Consider the following 20,625-nt stretch of genomic DNA (forward strand, 5'->3'; position numbering starts at 1 on the left):
TGCAAATAATAATAACAGTCGAATGGCTGAAATAAAGAAACCCCAAATAAAAGTTCGGCAATATATTGTCCCTTTTTATACCCTGTCTGCATTTAAAATGCTTTGAAGTGGGCATAATGGATTTTTCTTGACTGTTCTTTGATTTCCACAAAGTATATATATTCTTGATCTGTACGAATCTCGGATACTACAAAAGCTAAGGACTTGAAATAGTATGTTTATATTCTCGAATATCGTATTTAGAAAGAGTCTCTCATAGCATATTCAGTTCAAGAACATTATTCTTTATGGTTATTCCCTCGTTCTAACACCACAGGATATCTATGGGTCGAGCACTCCCCACTAGGGTGCTCCTGTTGTTTTATTTTGTTTGGGTCGCCACTTGAAAATGTCGCCCCAGTTGCAAACTGTTTAACTGTTGATAATTTGCGCAAAGTTTTCAGCTACCATTTGGTTTCCCTTAGTGTTATCCGTATCGCCGGGGTCTGGGCAGAGGGCGGTTGGCGAGTTTTTCGGGTTACAGCTTTTCTGCTTGTTGTTGGACGGATATTCGAGGAGCACTAAATGTTGATGGGCTTTTTATTGACCCACCTGCAGCTGGCCGCTGTTGGCTCAGGTGTATTTTTTTCAATTCTGAAGCGTTCCTACAAAGTACTTCGATTTAGAGAAAGGAAAGGTATACATCAAGGACTCTTGTACATAGAAAATAATGTCCTTTATTAGCTTTGAGTTAGATTCTAGTTTAGGTTTAGTTGAGGTACGTTTTATGCAGACCATTACGGATCTATATTGACTCATCCAGCTAGGCATAATCCTGCTAAGCTAGTTCTGACAGATCCAACAGTTTCTAGATAATAAATCCCATATAGCAGACAGAAGATATCCACTTCCTCATACCAGTAGCATCTGCAGAAGTCGTATCTAAAGGTCCAACGTTAAGAGAGCCGAAAAGCCAGACTACGTAATCTGTTATCTGTCCCATCTCCCAGTCTAATTAACAGTTATGTGGATGGCGTTTCAAAAGTAACAGCGTAAGAGAACACAAGAGCGAGCTTTCAACGCCCACAACGGCCCACTGTACGCAAAGAGAGCGTCAGGCTGAAAGTTGTAAAGCGGTATTTTCTTCGCCTTCCATCATATATAGTACATGTATCATAAACAATGCTCATGACCAGAATGAAGTCACAGCTGAGTTGCCTGAATATTAATGGCATCATTTGCAAATCGTCATGTCCTGTTATCGGGTAATGTTGAGGCGCCGAAAGTGGTGCTTACAAGGATATTGACGCAGGGATTTGTTTTGGAATCCTTTGTGCAAATACGCTGAGGGAAAAACAATACAATAAGAAGGCAAGTAAATTCTGTTACATGTTTCTTACATTCGTATGTTTTGGAACTAAAGTAACAAATCGAAACACAATTAATGATATTACAAAATAAAGCTTTTGCTTTAAAATGTCAACGATATAATTTAAACCAGTAATCATTTTATTTTTGTACTTTAAGGTTCATTGCGGCAAATGATGGAGATACGACGCGTTTTCTTTACGGGATTGCCAAGAAACTTGGAATGCTCGTTTCCCAGAATTTCATGTGTAAAATTGTAACGCGCCGTGTGGCTCATTATGTAAAGCGAGCGGCGTGGCAAAAACAGATCCGCATAGAAGTTGTTCTCAAGCAGTGCCTCCGGTTGCTGGCGATACGAGGTATCTTCGGTGCTAGCATTGGAGCTGTTTTGCAGATACTTTTCGGCATCAGTGCGCACCAGACGCATGACGCTGTCGCTGAGCAAACTGATCCCCGAAATGGTGTTGCCGCAGTACTGTGGAAGCAGGTAAGCATCAGTTATTTGACAAGAATTAAACTCTGGGCTCGACAGACTCACGCGGGTGCTGTCTACATGGGGCTTGATGACGCCGTCAGGCGCCAGATCCAGAATGTGCACGTAGGGCATAATTTCGCCATTGAAGGCCACCTGACGCACACGCTCCAGGAGCTCCCGGTTCTTTGGATACCATTTTTTGCGCTCAGTCTCCCTAAAGCCATGTATGGCCTGCAAGAGACTCAGTTATGCTTGAATCAGCTAAAGGCTGCATGCCCTGTACTCACATCGTCCCAGTGGTCAAACTCGTAGCGTAGCCGGCTCATATACGGTTCGATTTCCTCATGCAGCTGTTTCTCCTCTGCCTCGCTGATGAAGTCCGGCACAATACGCATGTGCTGCTCAAAGTCTCTTCGCTCCGTTGGCGGCCAGACCCCATGGAAACAAGTCAAGCTGTTGCTGTTCTTACTTGCTGCGACTACGTTGAAGCAAAAAAGCCTTTGCAGTTTTCATAATAATGCGACAGCGTTTTTCACTTTGATACGTGTAATCACAATTCATTTGGTTATAACTGGGAAAACAATACATACCTGCGCGGTGACAACGTCGCAGAATTTGTCTAATTAATGTGCCTCGATATGAAATAACCATTATAGTCCGTAGTCTGGTCGACAAAGTCCTGGCCACAGCTGTTTCGGTTATTCAATAACAGATAAGATTCGGCGCTTACCCAACCCTGGCGCCAAGCGCGCACAAACTTTGCCAGTTATCGGTATCGGTTATCGGTATTTGAAAATAAACGATTAGGTACGTTACCTTTCAACACAATTAGATCTTGTATATTGCTTAAGTTTTAATTTTATGCTTGTCATTAATTATCTATGACTACTGGTGCGTGGCCAATTTCACAACAAAATTCAGCTCAATCTATTCTATTGGATTACCATTTACGGATACGGATTTTACCTGCCACAAAATTAAAAGGGTTGCGAACGCAAACAGACAATTTGTAACGCAATATAAAAGGGACGATGGTTGTTTGATGGACAGAGTGGGCGAGGGGGTTGTAAAAATGGCCGCACAGCAATTCAGCGGAATGTTGCTTGGTATTTTTTCGAGCAATTTGACGACCCGGCCGCAAGCTGATTACATCAATGCAAATGTAAAGGGCGTTGGCGGCACGAGCTCTATCAGATTGGGACCCTCCCCTCTTCCCTCGAACTCTATTCTCTTACATTAAATGGGAACAGCATTTCTCTTTGGGTCTACAATAAAAAACCCGCAGCTCTCGACTGTGTATCTCTCGTATTGTTCATCTGTGCCAACGTGCGTTGGTGTGTAAATGATAAATGAGCGACACCGTCGCCCGTACGTTCCACGGTTCCGGCACCTAAAGCAACACCATCAACGGGCTATTAGGCGCTATTGTCCCTTAACGTTGTTTTGTTTCCCCCGTGTGTTGGTCTTTGTCAACTAAAAAGCTCTGTTCTCCCGACTTTTTAATGTACAACTGTGCATTTCAAGAAACTTCCGGTTAGCATTTAGGTATCGAACTTAACTTCGCACGTTGCAGACTAAATTGTATTTGTTAGTTATTTTTATGTGATTGATTCACATGTTCTTTATTTAAACAATAAGTTTTGGCCACATGCATAGCCTTTTTTATACAACTAATCTAGATATTATATAAAAATATTCGTAAAGGCAGGCTTAACTATAATATTTAAAGCAAAACTATGGCTTGGGTCAAGTTTTAAAAGGTTTTCTCTTTCGTATAGCTATTAAACATATTAGACTGCAGTTTTCCATGCAGAGATTGTTGGCGGCTTAACTTCAACTCCATAAAACTTAATAATTGGATTTCATACTATATTGACCTATAGGAACTTAAGCATACGTATGATACACGAGCACCACATCCACATTGTTATTGTGTGATCGGCATCTAATTTTTTGTAAGCCTTGGGTTTCGTTTTTGATTCAGCGCCTGGGACAAAAGCATGCGCTTGTGCTCCAGCTGTGTGCAGAGGCCGAAGGATTGCAAGAACGTCTCCTTTGGACTTGCCGGTTTGGCATCGCAGTTTACCTGCTTGTTAAGTCGGGCTCGCTTCAGCGCCGCCTGCAAATGAAGGCGACTGGCATTTACCGCATCGGTCTTGCTGGCAGCCTCAGAGGCTGGCGCAGCAGGCTTTGTGGCTTGTTTGGCGGGCGCTTTAGTCACAGCAGCGTCTGCGTCCGGAATTGGTTTCTTTTTTGGTGCCGCCGATTTGATGGGTTTAGGGTTTTCGTCTTTGGTCCTTAACGTAGCTTTTGTCTTTGGCTCTGTGCTGACGGTAAAGTACTTGCGTAGCAACTGACTTTCTGTGGGACGCTCTGCCACCGAATGGGGCTTAAATGGCAAAAGGCTGCTACAGACGAGAGGAACCACGGCTTCGCTGACCATTTCATTGATCAAATTGCCATTGGGTTGCAGCTGTTGTTCCGTAAAGGGTAAGCAAAAGAGGTCAATGTCCTCTTCCAGCCGAATCAGCAAATATTTACACTCTGCATTGATTTCGTGAAGCACCTCTTCTATCTCGAGCAGATAGTTGTTCTTGGTCTCCGGGTCCTGAGCATGTACAATACAGAAAGAAATTAAACCAAATAACTGATAGACGGTGGCAATAACTTACTGCATCTGGTTGGTCGGCAAAAACATTTGTGATTGTCTGCAAGAGTCGGTAAGAGCGTTAATTAATGAAAGCCCAGTTAACAATATGCAGTACATACCTGATGGACAGCCAGATAATTTTTCAAAGCGCGCTGGCAATAGATAATGTCGTCGAGCAGCTTTGATGGCATCTTGTAAAATTGTTTTAGATAATACTGGAAGAAGCTATGCGCACTGTGCATCGAATTGGCCTTACGCATTTTAATCAGGAACGCTGTGATTATCTCATGACGCTCCTTAACGGAAAAGTCATTGAAGTTTATGGATTCCATTTTTCACAAATATTAATTGACGCATCAATGTTTGTGTGTTTTGATTATGTTTTGATGCTTGTTTGCCGCTTATTTTTACCCAGGGGTGATCATATCTTATCGATTAGTCGATATTTCAAAGATATCATTTCTTAACAATGCTACATAATTCTTATAAGTTTTTGATACGTTTACCAGCACTATTAAGAACTGCATTGCTTCTGTTTCCGATAAGTAAGTAATCGATCATGCGCGCCTTTTTTGAAATAATAATCTGTTACTTAACATCAAAATTCTTTATATCGTATGAAAAGTGTTTTTAATTCTTAAATGTTTTGTAAATAAACGTTTTAAATAATTTCTACTTATAAATGTAAAAGCGACATTCCATTAATATACTGAACGCTAAGATGCCGAAATATCATTTGTAATCATTTTCATGGTTTTCTTTTCTAAATGCCTTGGGCAGAGGAAACTTAGAAACTTCTTGTTTAAAATTTTGTTCGGTCCCTTGCCGTTTATCAAATATGCATTTTGTTTTCTTTGGATGCTTTTTAGATATTCTTTATGATATCCTGCGCAACTTAAAGGCTTTTCAGCGCCGGCACATACTAGAGCGCAAAACTTTGCCAAGCGACGCAGTGACCGCAAAAGGGTCTAACCAATTCCACTTCCTCCTGACTAGACACACCATAATCTCTGAGGGGCTTTGTCGTCGCCACAGCAACAAAACTCGAAGAAAAGCTTAAACCATACAAAACCACAAACAACAAACTTAAATCTTACAATAAGCTCTGCCCTCTAAGTCGAAATGGCGAACAATCAAGCAAACTTAAAGCTCCGAGTGCAAACTCATATCTTGCCCAAGATTGCTCACTTTTATCTCACCCAAAAGGGTGAATTTAATTCGCGCATTAATTTACAGTCCATCAGTCAGTTTTATATATATATACATATATATATATATTTTTTTGAAATGTTAATTGGGTTTTAGTTTTTACATATACATATATATTTGAAGATTTTTAAGAAACAAAAGAAGTGCTTAAACTTAAAACATTAGAAAAAATGATAGCAGAATAATTTTTCGGCAATATTTTAAAGATAGAAAAGTATTGTTTTAGCTTTTAAAGAGTGATTAAAATTATGTTTGTTGTTAAAATAGATAGTATTCAGAATAACTCTAGAATTAGGCAAGGGAATAGAATGGTTAATCCGGTTTCAAGATTGTTGTCAAACTTTACAGTGTGTGATATGACAAGGCTAAATTCTCATTTATGTTCAGGCCTGGCTCCACACATACCCAAAATCGATAAGAGTTGATTTTTAGCGTTTGCTTTTTTCTTTCTGCATATTCCGCAGAATTTCAAAGCTATAAACACAAGATGTGTGGAAAGCGAAATAAACAAAAAACAAGTTAAAGCTTAACTCTAGACAAAAGTCAAAATCTAGGAATGTTTTCCTAAACTGAAATAAACTGATGCGATTAAATATGCAGAGCTTAAGGCCATACCATTTAGTATATAAGTAAGCAGATTGAATGGAAATAGTTAAGGATTTGATGTCCGTTGGGTCGGCTCAGAAATGACTCAAAGTGGCTGCTAGTGAAGCCATTTGCATATGCGTGGGTGGCATTTTTGTTATTGACTCGCCGGGCCCAGAGTTGTTATCAATTTGCATATGAAATGCTTGTCGCATATCCGTAGTATTGATATATCGCAATGTCAAAGGCGGAGAGAAAAAACAGCACAGCCGAGTAGAAAAGCGAAATAGCAACGACAACAAAGGGCATAACACAATGCAAAATGCAGAGCAGAGCAGAGCAGAGCAGAGCAGAGCAGGGCAGAGCAGAGCAGGGTATATCGCCAGCTGACAAGTGACACTTTTTCAAATTGAATTTTTCATTGGCCCCCAAACGAAACGGGAGGCGACGGAAATTCAACAACCGGTGACCAGGCAAGTGCTCACGATTGAGTTATGGCTGTGTATGTGGTCCGGGTTATGCTATATATTGGAGCTAGCCGGGGGTTAGCTGTCAGCCCGACCTTTTTGATTGTTATGGAATATATCGTATTGAACATATAAATTTTGAGAAATTATTACTAAATCAACATCAAACTGTGCATTTCTTATACATACAGGTGCTCAAATTATACTAGACTCAAACGTGCAATGGAGCCGGACTATAATGTCATATTGTTGCCAATTATATCGGCCGTTATGTTGTCTTACAATCGACCTGTAAGCTTGGATGAAATCGCCGATGGAGTCATGCTATTGCTCAAATCGCAACGTGAAAAACACAGCACGCCCCTTTCTTCCAGTCTGGAGGGCACCTCCAATTCTAGCTATGCACGGATTGTACCTGCTAGAAAGAGAAATTGAAGCTGCCCTGCCGTTGGAATGACAAAAGGAATTATAATTTATAATATTTACACTAATTGGCGTCTCTCAAGCAATATCTAAAAACAAAAAGTTATTCGGCTACCAAATTGCTGGCACTTAACAAATAAACCAATAAAACAACCAAAGCCACATTTGTTTTACGACAAGAAAAGTGTCCACTTTTTGTGTGGCTAACTTGTTTAATGTTGCAATTAATTGAAGATATATTTAACTACTGTGCTAGTTCTTCCCTTGATCAAGTAGAAAGTATATATATATTTCCTAGCAGCTCGTCTGTCTTTATTCAAATTGGCTTTAGAATTTGCATAGTTTACTCCTCCTATGGCACGCATAGGACGCATATAGAAGAATGATATCAAAGGTTGACTGCTCTATTGAATTTATCTCTTAAGTGATTTAATAATGTTTGCGACAAAAACTGGCTTGGTATAAAATATAGCTGAGCTCCAATACAAATTGCTTTCCTTGTCTTTCTGAGCGGCGCAGCATATTTGAACCAAGCGATCGAGCGAAAAGAAATAGTCGAGCATTGGATACGAGAAGTGAGAGATCGATTTTATTTTCAGTAAACAAAAATATGGCATGCATATATATGCGCATGTTTATATTAATATACTTATGAATATTGTTGTTTTTACCCTCTCGTATTTCAGTGCGCAGTAAGATAATGGCTGGCGGCTTCGACTTCAACAAACTATGTAAGACTTTTAGCGAGATTTGTTCCGACTTCAATCAGTCGGATCAAGCGGCCACATCGCAGAGCTTGGACTTTGCCAACAAAGTACTCTTCGAGCTTGGGCCCAAAATGCGGCACATCAAGCAGAGCGGCACGGCGCAGATGTGGCGTCTCATCTTCAGCGGGAACACAAGCGTCTTCATATACACCTACACCTTTAAGAGCCCGATCAACGTTAATCCGCATCTGCAGGACAAGAAGCTTTACCTAACTCTGAAGCAGGCTGGCCTGTTGGCCGCCAGCAAATTGTGCTCCCAGCTGGCCAATTTTTATGATCCACGTGACAAGATACTGCTGACACCTTTGGCGCGCGCCGTGTTTCTGCCCCAAAACATTCCCAAAATTGCCGCCGATCTGAGTGCGGTACTCGGATGCAGAGTGGACAGCAATGAGGTGGTCAAGGCAATCATCTGTAGCTGCCAGACGGACGGCTTCCACCTGCAGCACAGTCAGTGTCACATTGCCCTTGTGGCCATTGAGGTAACCGTGTCTGCACTCGCCCAACGCCAGAAATTGCGTGAGAAAACAATCCGACTCTACGCTAAGCACGGCAAATCTTACAATGTGGACCCTTACAAAATATACGCGCAGCACTCTAAACTGAGCAGTAGACCACCAGAAACTCAGCTGCCCGAGCCCAGCATATCCGAGAAGGAAAACAAAGGTCAGTCCAAGATTAAGAGCATAGATACCGTACTGCGAAGTATTTTTAAAACTGTCGATGATCCTCTAAGCGGTGGCACCCTGGACATGAAGTTTGTCTCACCTCCAGTCTCCTTTAGCGAAATCGAGCGGAGTCTACCGACGCCCACCGACATTCGCGTCGAGGCTACTAATTTGGAGGGCATCAGACACAAACAAACTACCACCAACCAGTGAGGACTTCATTGAAAGTGAATTAAATTATCTTATATATAACAGAATATATTCAAGTTTGTTAAAGATATTGTGCTCAGCAATAAATAACGTAAATATTTATCAAATTCTCAAATCACATGCCTAACTAAAGGAAACATGTGCATCATGCATTCGGAATGTCTAATGATTCCAGTGCCAAAGCAGTTTCCAAAATTAAACGATGATCGCATCACAATATAAAAATATAAAGTCGGGAATAAGCTAAACTAAAAAATCTGTATTAAGTGATATGAAGCTCCATAATTTGACACCCCCAAACGGAAAAACGGAAAGTAATTGATTGAGAGAGAGACACAATTGATAAGTCTATGAGTCAGTGAGTCAGTTAATCAGTTAGTCAGTAAGTTACTTAGTCAGTCAGTCAGTCAATCAGTTATTTAGTCAGACAGTCAGTCAATTAGTCAGTCTATCATTCATTCAGTCAGTCAGTCATATAGTCCAACAGTTAGGTAGTTCGTCAGTCAGTCAGTCAGTCACTCAGTCAGCTAATCAGTTAGTCATTCAATCGCTCAGTCAGTTAGTCAGTCATTCAGTCAGTCGGTCAACTCGGCAGTCAGTTAAGACAAATCGTTTATTATATAGAGATCAACTGGTTACAGGGTATGAACCAGTTGAGAACCCTTAGCCGCAGCAGTTTTTTTTTATATTTAATATTTAGTTGTAAGTGTTTAATGAAATTCGGAAGTGAGCCTGTTAGCAACAATATTATGCATTTCCGAGCACACATGTTGATATTCTGGCACTTAGCAATTGAATTTGTATGTATGTCATAAAACAACGTTCGTAGGCATACGATTAAATAAATTTATCTATTTATGTTGAAGTAATGCGTTCAGAGCAATACGCGTGGTGCCCCCATTCAATACAATTAGGTTATATATAAAGGAATGTTGACTTAGCAACCGAAATGGTTAGAGTTTTGTCTTTTAAGTTGAACTACCCTTTGTACATAATATTATTGAGAGTTTCTGAGAGTTACGATCTCATTCATGATAAAGTACCAGAATCTGATAGCCTTTGCAAGGGTATAAAAATATATATTTGATGACCGATTTCCGACCGAACATGTGCAGCTAAAACGAGATGTGTTTGTGTTGTGGGGGCAGTAGCTAAATTTTGAATAAATCAAATGTCCGTATTGTAAAAAGAATTTGCTCTAAAAACATGAAAATTTATGGGTTGCACACACAGATAGACACAAAGATTAAACGATAGACATATATTATAATAAGTATAATTTAATGCACAGGTTCAGCTCAAAACTTACTTAATTTTGAGTTTTATTGAGAACTATATAATATATAATTTTGAGAAGAGAATACCATAAAATCCACAGCGGTCGGAGTCGGAAAAATTAAATTTTCCCAAAGCCCTGTAAAGTCTACATATGCATTGTAGATTTTCTTTAAATATATGCAGAAAAATTGGTCTGAATATAAGGCTAAAATTGGAATTTCTTAGGAATAGTCTAGTTAATTTTAATATATGCAATTTGATGATACATACAAGATTTACATAAAGCAGGCCCAATGAACTTGAGCAATCAAATGAATCAGCTTAAATATTTTTTCAACTCTTGCCTCAATTTGTGTACAGATAATTAAAATATTTAAAACTTATTTACCACCCAGAAGATAAAGGCTATTTCAAAATAGTCGCAGTAAATTGACTAAGGACCATCATGTATTTTGAATAGACATGACTTTTCTATATAGAAAAAAAGTTCATATTGTGTTTTTAGCATTGTTTTTAGTAATATGTATACAAATGTATGTCTGTCGATTTCATTCTCTACATGGCAATACAATATTTAACGTTATATGAAACATTTTCAATTTTAAAGAATAACAAACAGAAATGGTTTTTGTTACCCTCTCGGCATGTACATATGTAAATTTCATATGAAGTGTAAGCGAGTGATCAGAGTGTTAGTTAGTTGGATAGGGTGGGCGCAATTGGGATCGTTCTGATATCGTGTGTAGATGTGCGGCCCGCGTTTTCTATGTTTGGTAGCCATTGGCCGCGGTCAGAACCCTCTCAGTAAATCATTATTAAATTAAATTGTATGTAAAAATGACAGGCAGCCTGCCTTCGCATAAGCACCGTTTAAATTGCTGGCATATCTGCTTTAATAGGCATAAACTGGGCCTTTGTTCATGAATGCTTCCAATGGCCTAAGCTCAGAGATCGAGAGAGATTCAGTTGGAAGTTAGCAAGTGACCCGTTTGGGTGTCGTGGGTGCGTGAAAATAACATTCGTTTTACTGTGAAGCTTATGTAATAAATAAATATATATAGTACAAAATCTATTAGTGCATCAGACACATTTATGAACCATATATTTGAGAGGGAAAATTGAATGACAATATCCTTTTTCAAGCTTTTCAATGTTGGGATTGACTTAAAAATATATATTATAAAACTTATATTCCACTTAAAAAAAATTGTGTTTATGAATTTACAACTTATTATTCCGAGTTAACAGTTTATTATTATACGCGATAATATTTATTGATCTATTTCCGACATGTGTTCCCAGGTCTAAGTTAGTAAACATAGGATAATAGTAAAGCACGCATCGAAGTACAAATAGAGGAAAGAAAGTTGAAGAAATGTCCAGTAATTGTGGGAACGATGGGGACGGAGGAGAACGACAAAAGCACGATCCCATCGAAATGGGCAAGCTATTGTGCCCAAAAGACTTACCCATATCAGGACAACCAGCATCGGACACAACAGCTACATCCACAAGCCATCAGGTAAGGATTGCTGAAAAAAAAACTTAAATATAGTATATGGTAAAGGGTAATTATTTGAATAATCTGATTAGGTTCAAAAAATGTTCGAGTGTTTTGAAAATTTGATTCACATTGATGATCAATGCTCAGTCCAAACTGAATCAAACATAAATCTTAACTCTGAGTGTGTTAGATTTGTTAATGCCAAAAATGCAAAGATTTTTATAAAACCTCGAACGGGCAACGCCGCGTAACATCAGCTACACAGAACACATGCCACACAAAGGCAAAGGCCACCAGCTGCGCACATTAGAGAGCAAACGCAATGATTTTTCCCTGAGCCTTGTACATGGAAAAATAATTTCTTTATAACATTCTGAGCTCATTGTCTGCTCATTATGTCATATTCAGGGCACAATTATGATATTTAAATAAGAGGTTTTCTGCTACTTGTGTGGGATTTATCAACAAAATTAAATAAACTTACTCTGCGAAAACCATACGAAAGATTTGACTCAGATTTTAAGAAATTTCAGATTAGCGATTTTCAGATACGAAATCAAGCTAGTAAATTGATTTTTTTTAAGAAGTTTGTTTATTTTATGCATCTATTTAAAGCACGTTAAGCATCTGAAGCACATTGTCAAAATCTAGCAAAAAGTTTGCCTAAACTGAAACAGAACAGGATCTGAACTTGAACCAAAACAAGCTTTTCAGTTTTTTTATGAGATGCGAGTCCTACACTTTACCAATTGCGTTTGTGAACTAATATTTCATATAAAAACTTTAAGCTGAAAACATATTTTATTTTCTAATATATCCTATCGAAACCCAGCACCAAGTATATTAAAAATTAATACATTTCATTTTTATGTGTTATTAAATTAATTGCAGCTAACTAAAATCATCCTGCCAGAGCGTGGAAGTTGGAGTTCTAAATTGGATTTTATATTGTCTGTAGTGGGGCTTGCGATCGGCTTAGGAAATGTTTGGCGGTTTCCCTACTTGTGCTACAAGAATGGAGGCGGCGCGTTTATTCTTCCATATATTTTGACACTGTTCTTGGCTGGTATTCCGATGTTTTTTATGGAGCTGGCGCTAGGTCAAATGTTGACTATCGGCGGCTTGGGCGTCTTCAAAATCGCTCCAATTTTTAAAGGTAAGTATATCAGGCAATAATTGAAAATGTGTACAAACTGTTGTTATCCATAATTTTCATGAAAGGAATTGGATATGCTGCTGCCGTCATGTCTTGTTGGATGAATGTTTACTATATTGTGATTCTGGCCTGGGCAGTGTTTTACTTCTTCATGTCAATGCGAGCGGGTAAGTTTTTTAAGCCATTCCAATGTAAATATCGTCACCTTTTTTAATTACAGATGTACCTTGGCGTACGTGTAACAACTGGTGGAACACCATCAACTGTGTCAATCAGTATGAGAGGAAGAATCTGCATTGTTGGGATAAAATGATAAATGGAACGGCAAACAAGGTTTGCTCAGTGGCAGCTGCGAATATTTCGTCAACAGAACTTACGGATCCAGTTAAAGAATTTTGGGAGTAAGTTTAAACAACTATTATAACTGTTGTTAAGTCTCTAGAAGAAATTCTCCACAGTTGGGAGAATCAAAAGCAAACATATAAACCAATGATAGGCTAATTTGTGTAAATACCAGATATCATGGGTCAATTAATATATAAACTGAGCTCTTATATAATATATATGATTTATATTAAGATAATAATTTTATTTTTACAGGCGGCGGGCATTACAAATATCCTCTGGCATCGATGAAATAGGCAACATTCGCTGGGAGCTAGCGGGCACTTTGCTACTTGTTTGGATACTTTGCTATTTTTGCATCTGGAAAGGAGTTAAATGGACCGGAAAAGTCGTCTATTTCACAGCACTCTTTCCCTACGTTCTACTAACAGTTTTATTGATTCGTGGCATTACGCTGCCTGGTGCCCTCGAGGGTATCAAGTTTTATATTATTCCCAACTTTTCGAAACTTTCTCATTCCGAGGTATGTACTCAAAATGTGTCTAAAATGTGTCTGAAATCCTACAAGTAAGTGAATTTAAAAGGTTTGGATCGATGCCGTAACGCAAATTTTCTTTTCGTATGGTTTGGGTCTTGGAACTTTGGTGGCGCTTGGAAGTTACAATAAATTTACAAACAATGTGTACAAGTGGGTTCATCTTAGATTTAAGAAATGGTATTTGTGTAACAATTGCAAATGATTTGATCTCAGGGATGCGTTAATTGTGTGCACAGTTAACTCCAGTACAAGTATGTTTGCCGGATTTGTAATATTCTCGGTGATTGGATTCATGGCTCACGAGCAACAAAGACCTGTGGCAGAAGTGGCAGCATCAGGTTCGTATAGCGCTATACAAAAATATATTTACCAAAAATATATTGTGATTATGCAAAATATCAAAAGTTTTACCATATTAATATAAGTACTTAATTTTGAACAGGTCCTGGTTTAGCGTTTCTTGTATATCCGTCGGCAGTGTTGCAGCTTCCCGGATCTCCGATGTGGTCATGTCTCTTTTTCTTCATGCTTCTCCTTATAGGCTTAGATTCACAGTTCTGTACAATGGAAGGCTTTATCACAGCTATAATTGACGAGTGGCCACAATTACTCCGGAAACGCAAGGAAATCTTTATAGCTATCGTTTGCATGTTAAGCTACTTAGTTGGCTTAACCTGCATAACACAAGTAAGTGAAACTCAACTATTTCGTTGGATAAATTACAATAGCCCAATCAATAAAATCAAAGAGCCCTTCTCCATCTGATTGTCTTCATGCAGTTCTCTCAGTTGTAACCGATATTGTTTCAATATATTTTTAATATATTTTAGGGTGGCATGTATATCTTCCAAATACTTGATTCCTACGCGGTTAGTGGCTTTTGTCTACTTTGGCTTATATTCTTCGAGTGTGTTTCCATATCCTGGTGCTATGGAGTTGATCGGTTCTACGATGGTATCAAAGACATGATTGGATATTACCCCACGGTTTGGTGGAAGTTTTGCTGGTGTGTCACGACACCCGCAATATGTTTGGTAAGTGTTCAGTAGATGGCAACTATTATGCTCGAATTAAGTCTTGGAATTTTTAAATGATGTGTTTGTTTCATTGATTTGTCCGCAGGGAGTGTTCTTCTTCAATATAGTGCAATGGACGCCTATTAAATATCTGGACTACAGCTATCCATGGTGGGCCCATGCGTTCGGTTGGTTTACGGCATTGTCTTCGATGCTTTATATTCCAGCATATATGTTTTGGTTGTGGAAGAGGACGCCAGGAGACTTATGCGAGGTAGGAGTTAAATTTATTTCAAGACACATTTCTAATAACTGTTGGCTGCCCTCTGTTGCCGATTGCTTTAAAAGGTATTTCATTTTTGGTAAAATGTCCTTTGATTCTCCATTTTCTTGAAACAACTGCCCATTTGTCAATTGACCTTGTCGTCAGCTTTCATGTTTAATCAGCCTGATTAGTCCAACAGATTGTTCACAGATTGTTTCTACCCTTATAATTTAGTCATGCATGCAAACCTGCGGAGTTTTCTACAAAAGGAGTAAAAAATAGGACTTTTTCTTCTATGGGAAGATAACAGAATCTAATCTGTTGGCAAATTCCTTTGTAATTGGCATAGTATTTACTAGCCTGCATGCAGAGTATTCAAAATGGTAATTTTCCATAGTTGTGGCTGGTAGCAGGGTTGAGGTTTCAAAAACGTTTATATTTTAAATTTGAAAAACTCGTAGAGCTCTAGGCACAGCTGAACTCCAGACGTCAGTTATTTCATCGAAAAATATGCGTATGGTATAAGAAAAGAGTATTAAGAGGCATGCTTTGGTATTGTTCTTTGCTAAAATAATTGTCCATAAATATTACAGAAAATACGTTCGATTGTTCGAATTGATGAGGACATTACGCGGTTACGTGAAAAAATGCAGCGCGAAGCATATGCTAAGGAAATTGAGTTTAATTCATAATAGGATTAAAAGCATTATCCATAAAGTACTCGCCAATTTTATAAATAATTTAACATGCAACATTTTATATATTTTGATGCAGCTGTAGTTGTAGAGTTCTAATTAAGTAAGATTCTGTTTTTGCTTTTAAAACAACAGCACGAACTTTTCAACGTTTATGAACAATTCATGTTTGTTACCTTGCGATACTTTGAATTTCATGAACTCTTAATATTGAAATATTTTAATTTAATATAGGTTAGTTTCCTGAATGTAAACTATTGTAGAGAATGTGTGTTTGAAGCAATTAATTGATAACAATAACAAATGCAATGCAATCAAAATTTCATCAATTGATATAATGTTAGTATTGTGACTAATAATTTGTATCAATAAGTATTAAAGTTGGGTAATTTTTGCGAATTCTATAATATTTTCCTATTGCTCAGCGTTGCCTATACTTACATACATAATTATATAGATGTTATGTACTATTTGTACAATTGTACGTCAGTGGCTTACTATAATTTATTAATTAATATAGTTTTAAATTAATTATACAAACTAGAGATTACTTAGTAATAATATGCCCCATATATTTTTTAATGTTATAATATACTAGACATCCATAATACAAATACACTGCACTATAAAAGCTTTATGCAAACAAATAATACAAAATAACAGAAAAACACACACAGAAACATGTATGAAAATGTTTTACCACGTTGATTGTGTACATAAGAATACATATGAATCTATAAAGTATTTGCGGGAATTAGTTGTATTCACTGTTTAAATGTTAAGACGTTAATTGCTTGTGTCAATTAGAGTTATTTCTTATTATTTAATCAAGATAAATAAAATGTTACTATTCTATTGCTGTTGCTGTTGTTCTATACATTTTTTAAAATATTTTAATCAACGATCTCTAAAATTAATTGTTTTTTTCTGCTGTTAACGAATGTTAAGTGATTCAATCTTCAGGCCTATTAATTTGTACATACGAATGAATAGCTTACACATTTTCCTATGCAGCAAATAACTTGGTAATTTAAATTTAAAGCGTTTTATGGAGTGAAATGTCTACTACTGCGCAAAGAAAAGCTTTTCAATCAACAAAAAAAATGTTATACGGCCATAAACAAAAATTTAAAGGCCTAGTAAAATGTTTACGCACATCCTTTGCGAACACAAAAGTCTGACCACCGAAGCAACATGTGCCACGATAAAATAACATAAAAGATAAACCTTTGCTGCGATTGTTCGACACATATATGCGTAAAGAATGTTAAAGTTCAGGGGAACAAAGCAAATTGGTGGCAACAGCGAAATTTCGTATCAGTTAATGCTAGTCAGAAGCCTGCCGTCATTTAACGACATGAAGGACACGAGTACACGAAGGCTTTTGGCGTCTATTGCGCCATTTGAAAGTTTTGACACTGACAGCTCATCTGTTGTTGCCCAACGGAGTCTGTTAATACAGTGTGCAAAGCTCCTCCATGATCTGTCAGTGGATGTCCTTCTAAAGTCAGCCATTGTTTTCGTATGTCGTACATTCTGTATTGTGAGGGAATGTTATTGATTTGGTTTACTTTAAACAATAGCTAAACTTAGTCTAGAGAAAATCTATGTTTGATATAAAAATATCTTTTTGAAAGGTGTGACATAGCTATATGCGATACCCCATTTCATTCCATCAAAAAGTTAACCCGGACTCACTGGTGAACAACGTAGAACCGAAATCGTTAAAGCTCCTAAGCTGAAATGCGTGAGTACGGAGTCTAAACTTCGGGCTGATAAATGAAAAGTCGCAGCAGTTGTTCTGGACTCAAATATATCCAATATCATAATCATACATTTTGAGACACGTGGACAATCTGATATTACCCTCCTTAATAACACTTACCATACAGCTGCAACAAAAAGTACCAATCAGCTATCAATGAAAAGCTCATGAAACAGATTCTTTCTTTTATGCAAGTTAGGGTGAAATATATTAACTCACCTGTGAAAATAGTTCGAAAATAGAATCAATCGCAAAATCAGCACAGCATATGCTTCCGCTCAAACTAGTTGAAATTAATTAAAAATGTCTGCAAGTAAAAAAAAAACTGCAATAATTTCCGAGAGCTAAAATTACCAAGTTCTTATTCACACCCTGGCAAAAGTTGTTAAAGGCTCCACAGCTAATTGAGTCCCTGGAGCGTATTTTTGGCTAACATATAGCCTTCAACAAAGTGCCCAACTAGTATATGTTACAGTTACACAATTTTGTTGCTAGTTTTCCCTGGAATGTACCTGTAATGTCGGCCTATTGTGCTGTCATTTGCACAAATTTAATTGATTTGTGCTTGCCTGTGTCCTCGTTTCCGTGACTTGCTTTAGGTTTGCCCCATAATTAAGATAAACACAAATGGGAGAAGAAAACAAAAAGTGCGCAGCATAACATTTTACCTGGTCTCCTGTGATTTGGGTTGGTTTTCGTTGCCTTAGTTCTCGACAAATCGACAAATTCCCATTAATTGTAATTTGTGTTCTATTTATTGTTGACGATGCTGCCATTAATGACTATGTATTGTGGACATTTTAATAATTAAAGCGTACTTAATCGCAGCCATTCGAGCTCAGATAAATGATTACCGCCATCAAATGTTCAACCTTAACAAACTATATAAGTATATTGGAAGGAAATAACGGAGGACATGTTGTTCAAATCAAACCTGATATTTATAAATAATTAAATACATTAATCACAAAAATTGAACTTACCTCCACATTATTTTTGTAATTTAAATTGCCAAAAATTTAGATCAAATACCAAGGAATCAAAAGAAATATATTAAGCAGAGGTGTGAAAGTTAGCATTTTAATTAATTATTTTCCTTGTGAAGTCTCTATTTACTTGAAGAAACCCAATGCCAATATCTACGTTTAAGCTTCCTACATACTTTGTTCGTTCAATAAATAAATACACACCAATACATGCTCCAAAGTAAAAACCTAATCGTAACTAAAGCTTTTCGTGTATCTTAAAGATTCTCGTTTTCGATTTGTGTATTGATGCCGTACAAAAACAAATATTTGATGAGTCGAGGGCTTTCCTCGGAATACGCCTACGATAGAAAGCTGTACATGCTTGTGTAAACTTAGAAGAATGCGTTTAATTGAAAAATATATTTGGGAAAGGTTCTACCTTTTACTGAATTTTGGTTTATGTCTCTCATTGAGTTGTATGCAATTCCACGTTTCGCCTGGTATCTGATAAAGGCACGTGTCTCTCTAAACTCATAAATTGTGCCCAGCGCTCGCTGTGCAGAAACCAGGCCAACACAGAACACTCGGTCTGCCAGATTGGGCCCGCAGACGAAAATCAATTGAATTGTAATTGAATTGCAAACACTTGAGAGTCAAAAACCGCCAAGAAAACGTATGAATATTTTACGTGAACGATTTGGCACTGAGAATAACGAACAAAGGGAAGTTGCCTACATTGTGTTGTATTCTGAAGCTTCTTCCAATAAATACCCTTGAAAAAACATTGTTGCCTTTCATTGTTGGTCGTTGGCATAGACCACAAAGTATATTTAGTGCATTTGATTTTGAATTTATTAAAATATATTTGGAAAGGTAGCTGAAAAAGCGAAAGAAAGTTATTTAGTATATAAATGAAACATTTCGCAGCATCAAAAGTTCCTAACTATTGTTTTAACAAAATTTTATTTAAATCATAGTCATTTTCAAGGGTGTTGCCTGCGAGCGAAGGAAACATAAGAGTGCAGAATTATTTTTACCCAAATTATCCACAAAATATGCAAAAGCGGAAAATAAATTTCACGCAGGGAGCCCTGGAGTTTACAAAATATTCAGTTTGCTTCAGATGGAAGAACGAAGGACGGAGAAGAGTGTAACGTGCCACGGAGCGTGTGAGCAACTACGTCAGCACGTACGCATATCCGTCATGTGCGAAGAATGAGGAACGAGCAGTTCCAAGCAATTGGCAAAAAATCGAATTGAAAACATTTTTTTTTTGAAGGGCATCCAGAGGCCCTCAAGTCGACTCCGATTTGCCACAACAAAGAATAAAACAAACCGGAAGTGTAAGCAATGAGAACTGAAAACGAATGAGGAGCGAAAACGTCGAAGTGGTCATGCATGAACAGTAAATGAAGATGCTGTCGGTCTCTGTCTGTGTGTGTGTGTGTGTGTCTGTGTGTGTGTGTGTGTGTCAGTTTCCGGCGGATGTGTTGCGAGTGCGCCAACGCGCGTACTGCGCTTTTCGACTAGAAAAACAAATTAAGTGGATTTCATGCGAATGAATTTTTGACTTAAAGCAGCCATCTCCGGACGCGACATCTATGCCTTCTTCTATCCCGCTGCAATGTAGGATATGCTCGCCCATGGCGCGTTGAAAATTGGAAAACTCCAAGTAATCGAACGAAGAATAATATTTGGCTCTGCGCATAAACCTTGCTGACAGTTGCTGACATAAGGTTGGTTTCAATTCGAGACTTAAGACAAACAATATTTAAATTAGATTTACTTTTTCAAATCAGATGACTTTCTGTCATTGTTTCATTATCCCTTACCCCATTCAATATCCGAAGTGAATTTAACTGAGATCGACCGGACCAAGGCTAGATTAAGTAAGCTTCTCGTCCTTTTCACTGCACAAAAACAATATTCCATACATACATTATTAATGGGTACAGGGAAATCGAAAAAAAAAAGTCAGACCATTAGATATTAATTTCATTCATGCAGAAGATATGCTTTTGCTGAAAGATTGGATGAAAATTTAACATTCCCTTCGATATCTTAGCTAATAACATCTTCACTTTGTTCGAATTACATTTGTAACATTAAAAGGGGAATGTATTTTCGTATTCTTCATGTTAGATGCACAATTGAATTAATTAAAAACATTACGTACCACTCACACGAACAGATACATGTATGCATATGGCTGCTGGTGTAGAGGTGTGCGAGCACACCTTTGATTCGACAGGTGATTCATGCTAGGAGCATTCGTGTTGGCTTTCGCACCTTCT

The 20,625-nt window shown here is 37.7% G+C and overlaps 4 protein-coding genes across 6 annotated transcripts; 2 read left to right on the top strand and 2 right to left on the bottom strand.

Moving 5' to 3' along the window:
• Positions 1-1,467: 1,467 nt before the first annotated feature.
• On the bottom strand, positions 1,468-2,567 carry LOC6624422 (alpha-ketoglutarate-dependent dioxygenase alkB homolog 7, mitochondrial). 2 transcript variants are annotated; one of them, XM_002047866.4, is made up of 4 exons: positions 2,413-2,567; positions 2,110-2,300; positions 1,886-2,053; positions 1,468-1,822 (listed from the first exon to the last, which is right to left on the bottom strand). In XM_002047866.4, the coding sequence occupies exons 1-4, from the start codon at positions 2,471-2,473 to the stop codon at positions 1,502-1,504; spliced, it is 741 nt and encodes a 246-aa protein (XP_002047902.1). In that variant the 5' UTR covers positions 2,474-2,567; the 3' UTR covers positions 1,468-1,501. The 2 variants fall into 2 exon arrangements, with proteins under 2 accessions (XP_002047902.1, XP_032290726.1); XM_032434835.2 differs by having other exon boundaries at positions 2,110-2,320; positions 2,413-2,512.
• Positions 2,568-3,625: 1,058 nt separating this feature from the next.
• On the bottom strand, positions 3,626-4,878 carry LOC6624369 (uncharacterized). Its single transcript, XM_002047867.4, has 3 exons — positions 4,592-4,878; positions 4,495-4,530; positions 3,626-4,430 (listed from the first exon to the last, which is right to left on the bottom strand). The coding sequence occupies exons 1-3, from the start codon at positions 4,802-4,804 to the stop codon at positions 3,768-3,770; spliced, it is 912 nt and encodes a 303-aa protein (XP_002047903.1). The 5' UTR covers positions 4,805-4,878; the 3' UTR covers positions 3,626-3,767.
• A 2,286-nt stretch (positions 4,879-7,164) lies between these two features.
• On the top strand, positions 7,165-8,887 carry LOC116650636 (uncharacterized). The gene is made up of 2 exons (XM_032434832.2): positions 7,165-7,731; positions 7,843-8,887. Coding segments are annotated over exons 1-2 (963 nt in total). The 5' UTR covers positions 7,165-7,730; the 3' UTR covers positions 8,805-8,887.
• A 2,074-nt stretch (positions 8,888-10,961) lies between these two features.
• Positions 10,962-16,431, top strand: Gat (GABA transporter). 2 transcript variants are annotated; one of them, XM_015175931.3, is made up of 12 exons: positions 10,962-11,081; positions 11,382-11,601; positions 12,475-12,739; positions 12,805-12,906; positions 12,960-13,140; positions 13,340-13,607; positions 13,669-13,772; positions 13,836-13,960; positions 14,065-14,309; positions 14,453-14,656; positions 14,745-14,912; positions 15,497-16,431. In XM_015175931.3, the coding sequence occupies exons 2-12, from the start codon at positions 11,455-11,457 to the stop codon at positions 15,593-15,595; spliced, it is 1,908 nt and encodes a 635-aa protein (XP_015031417.1). In that variant the 5' UTR covers positions 10,962-11,081; positions 11,382-11,454; the 3' UTR covers positions 15,596-16,431. The 2 variants fall into 2 exon arrangements, with proteins under 2 accessions (XP_015031417.1, XP_002047905.1); XM_002047869.4 differs by having other exon boundaries at positions 11,047-11,119.
• Positions 16,432-20,625: the final 4,194 nt, after the last annotated feature.

Source organism: Drosophila virilis, chromosome 3, assembly GCF_030788295.1.
Source record: "Drosophila virilis strain 15010-1051.87 chromosome 3, Dvir_AGI_RSII-ME, whole genome shotgun sequence".
In the NCBI taxonomy this organism is placed as follows: domain Eukaryota; kingdom Metazoa; phylum Arthropoda; class Insecta; order Diptera; family Drosophilidae; genus Drosophila; species Drosophila virilis.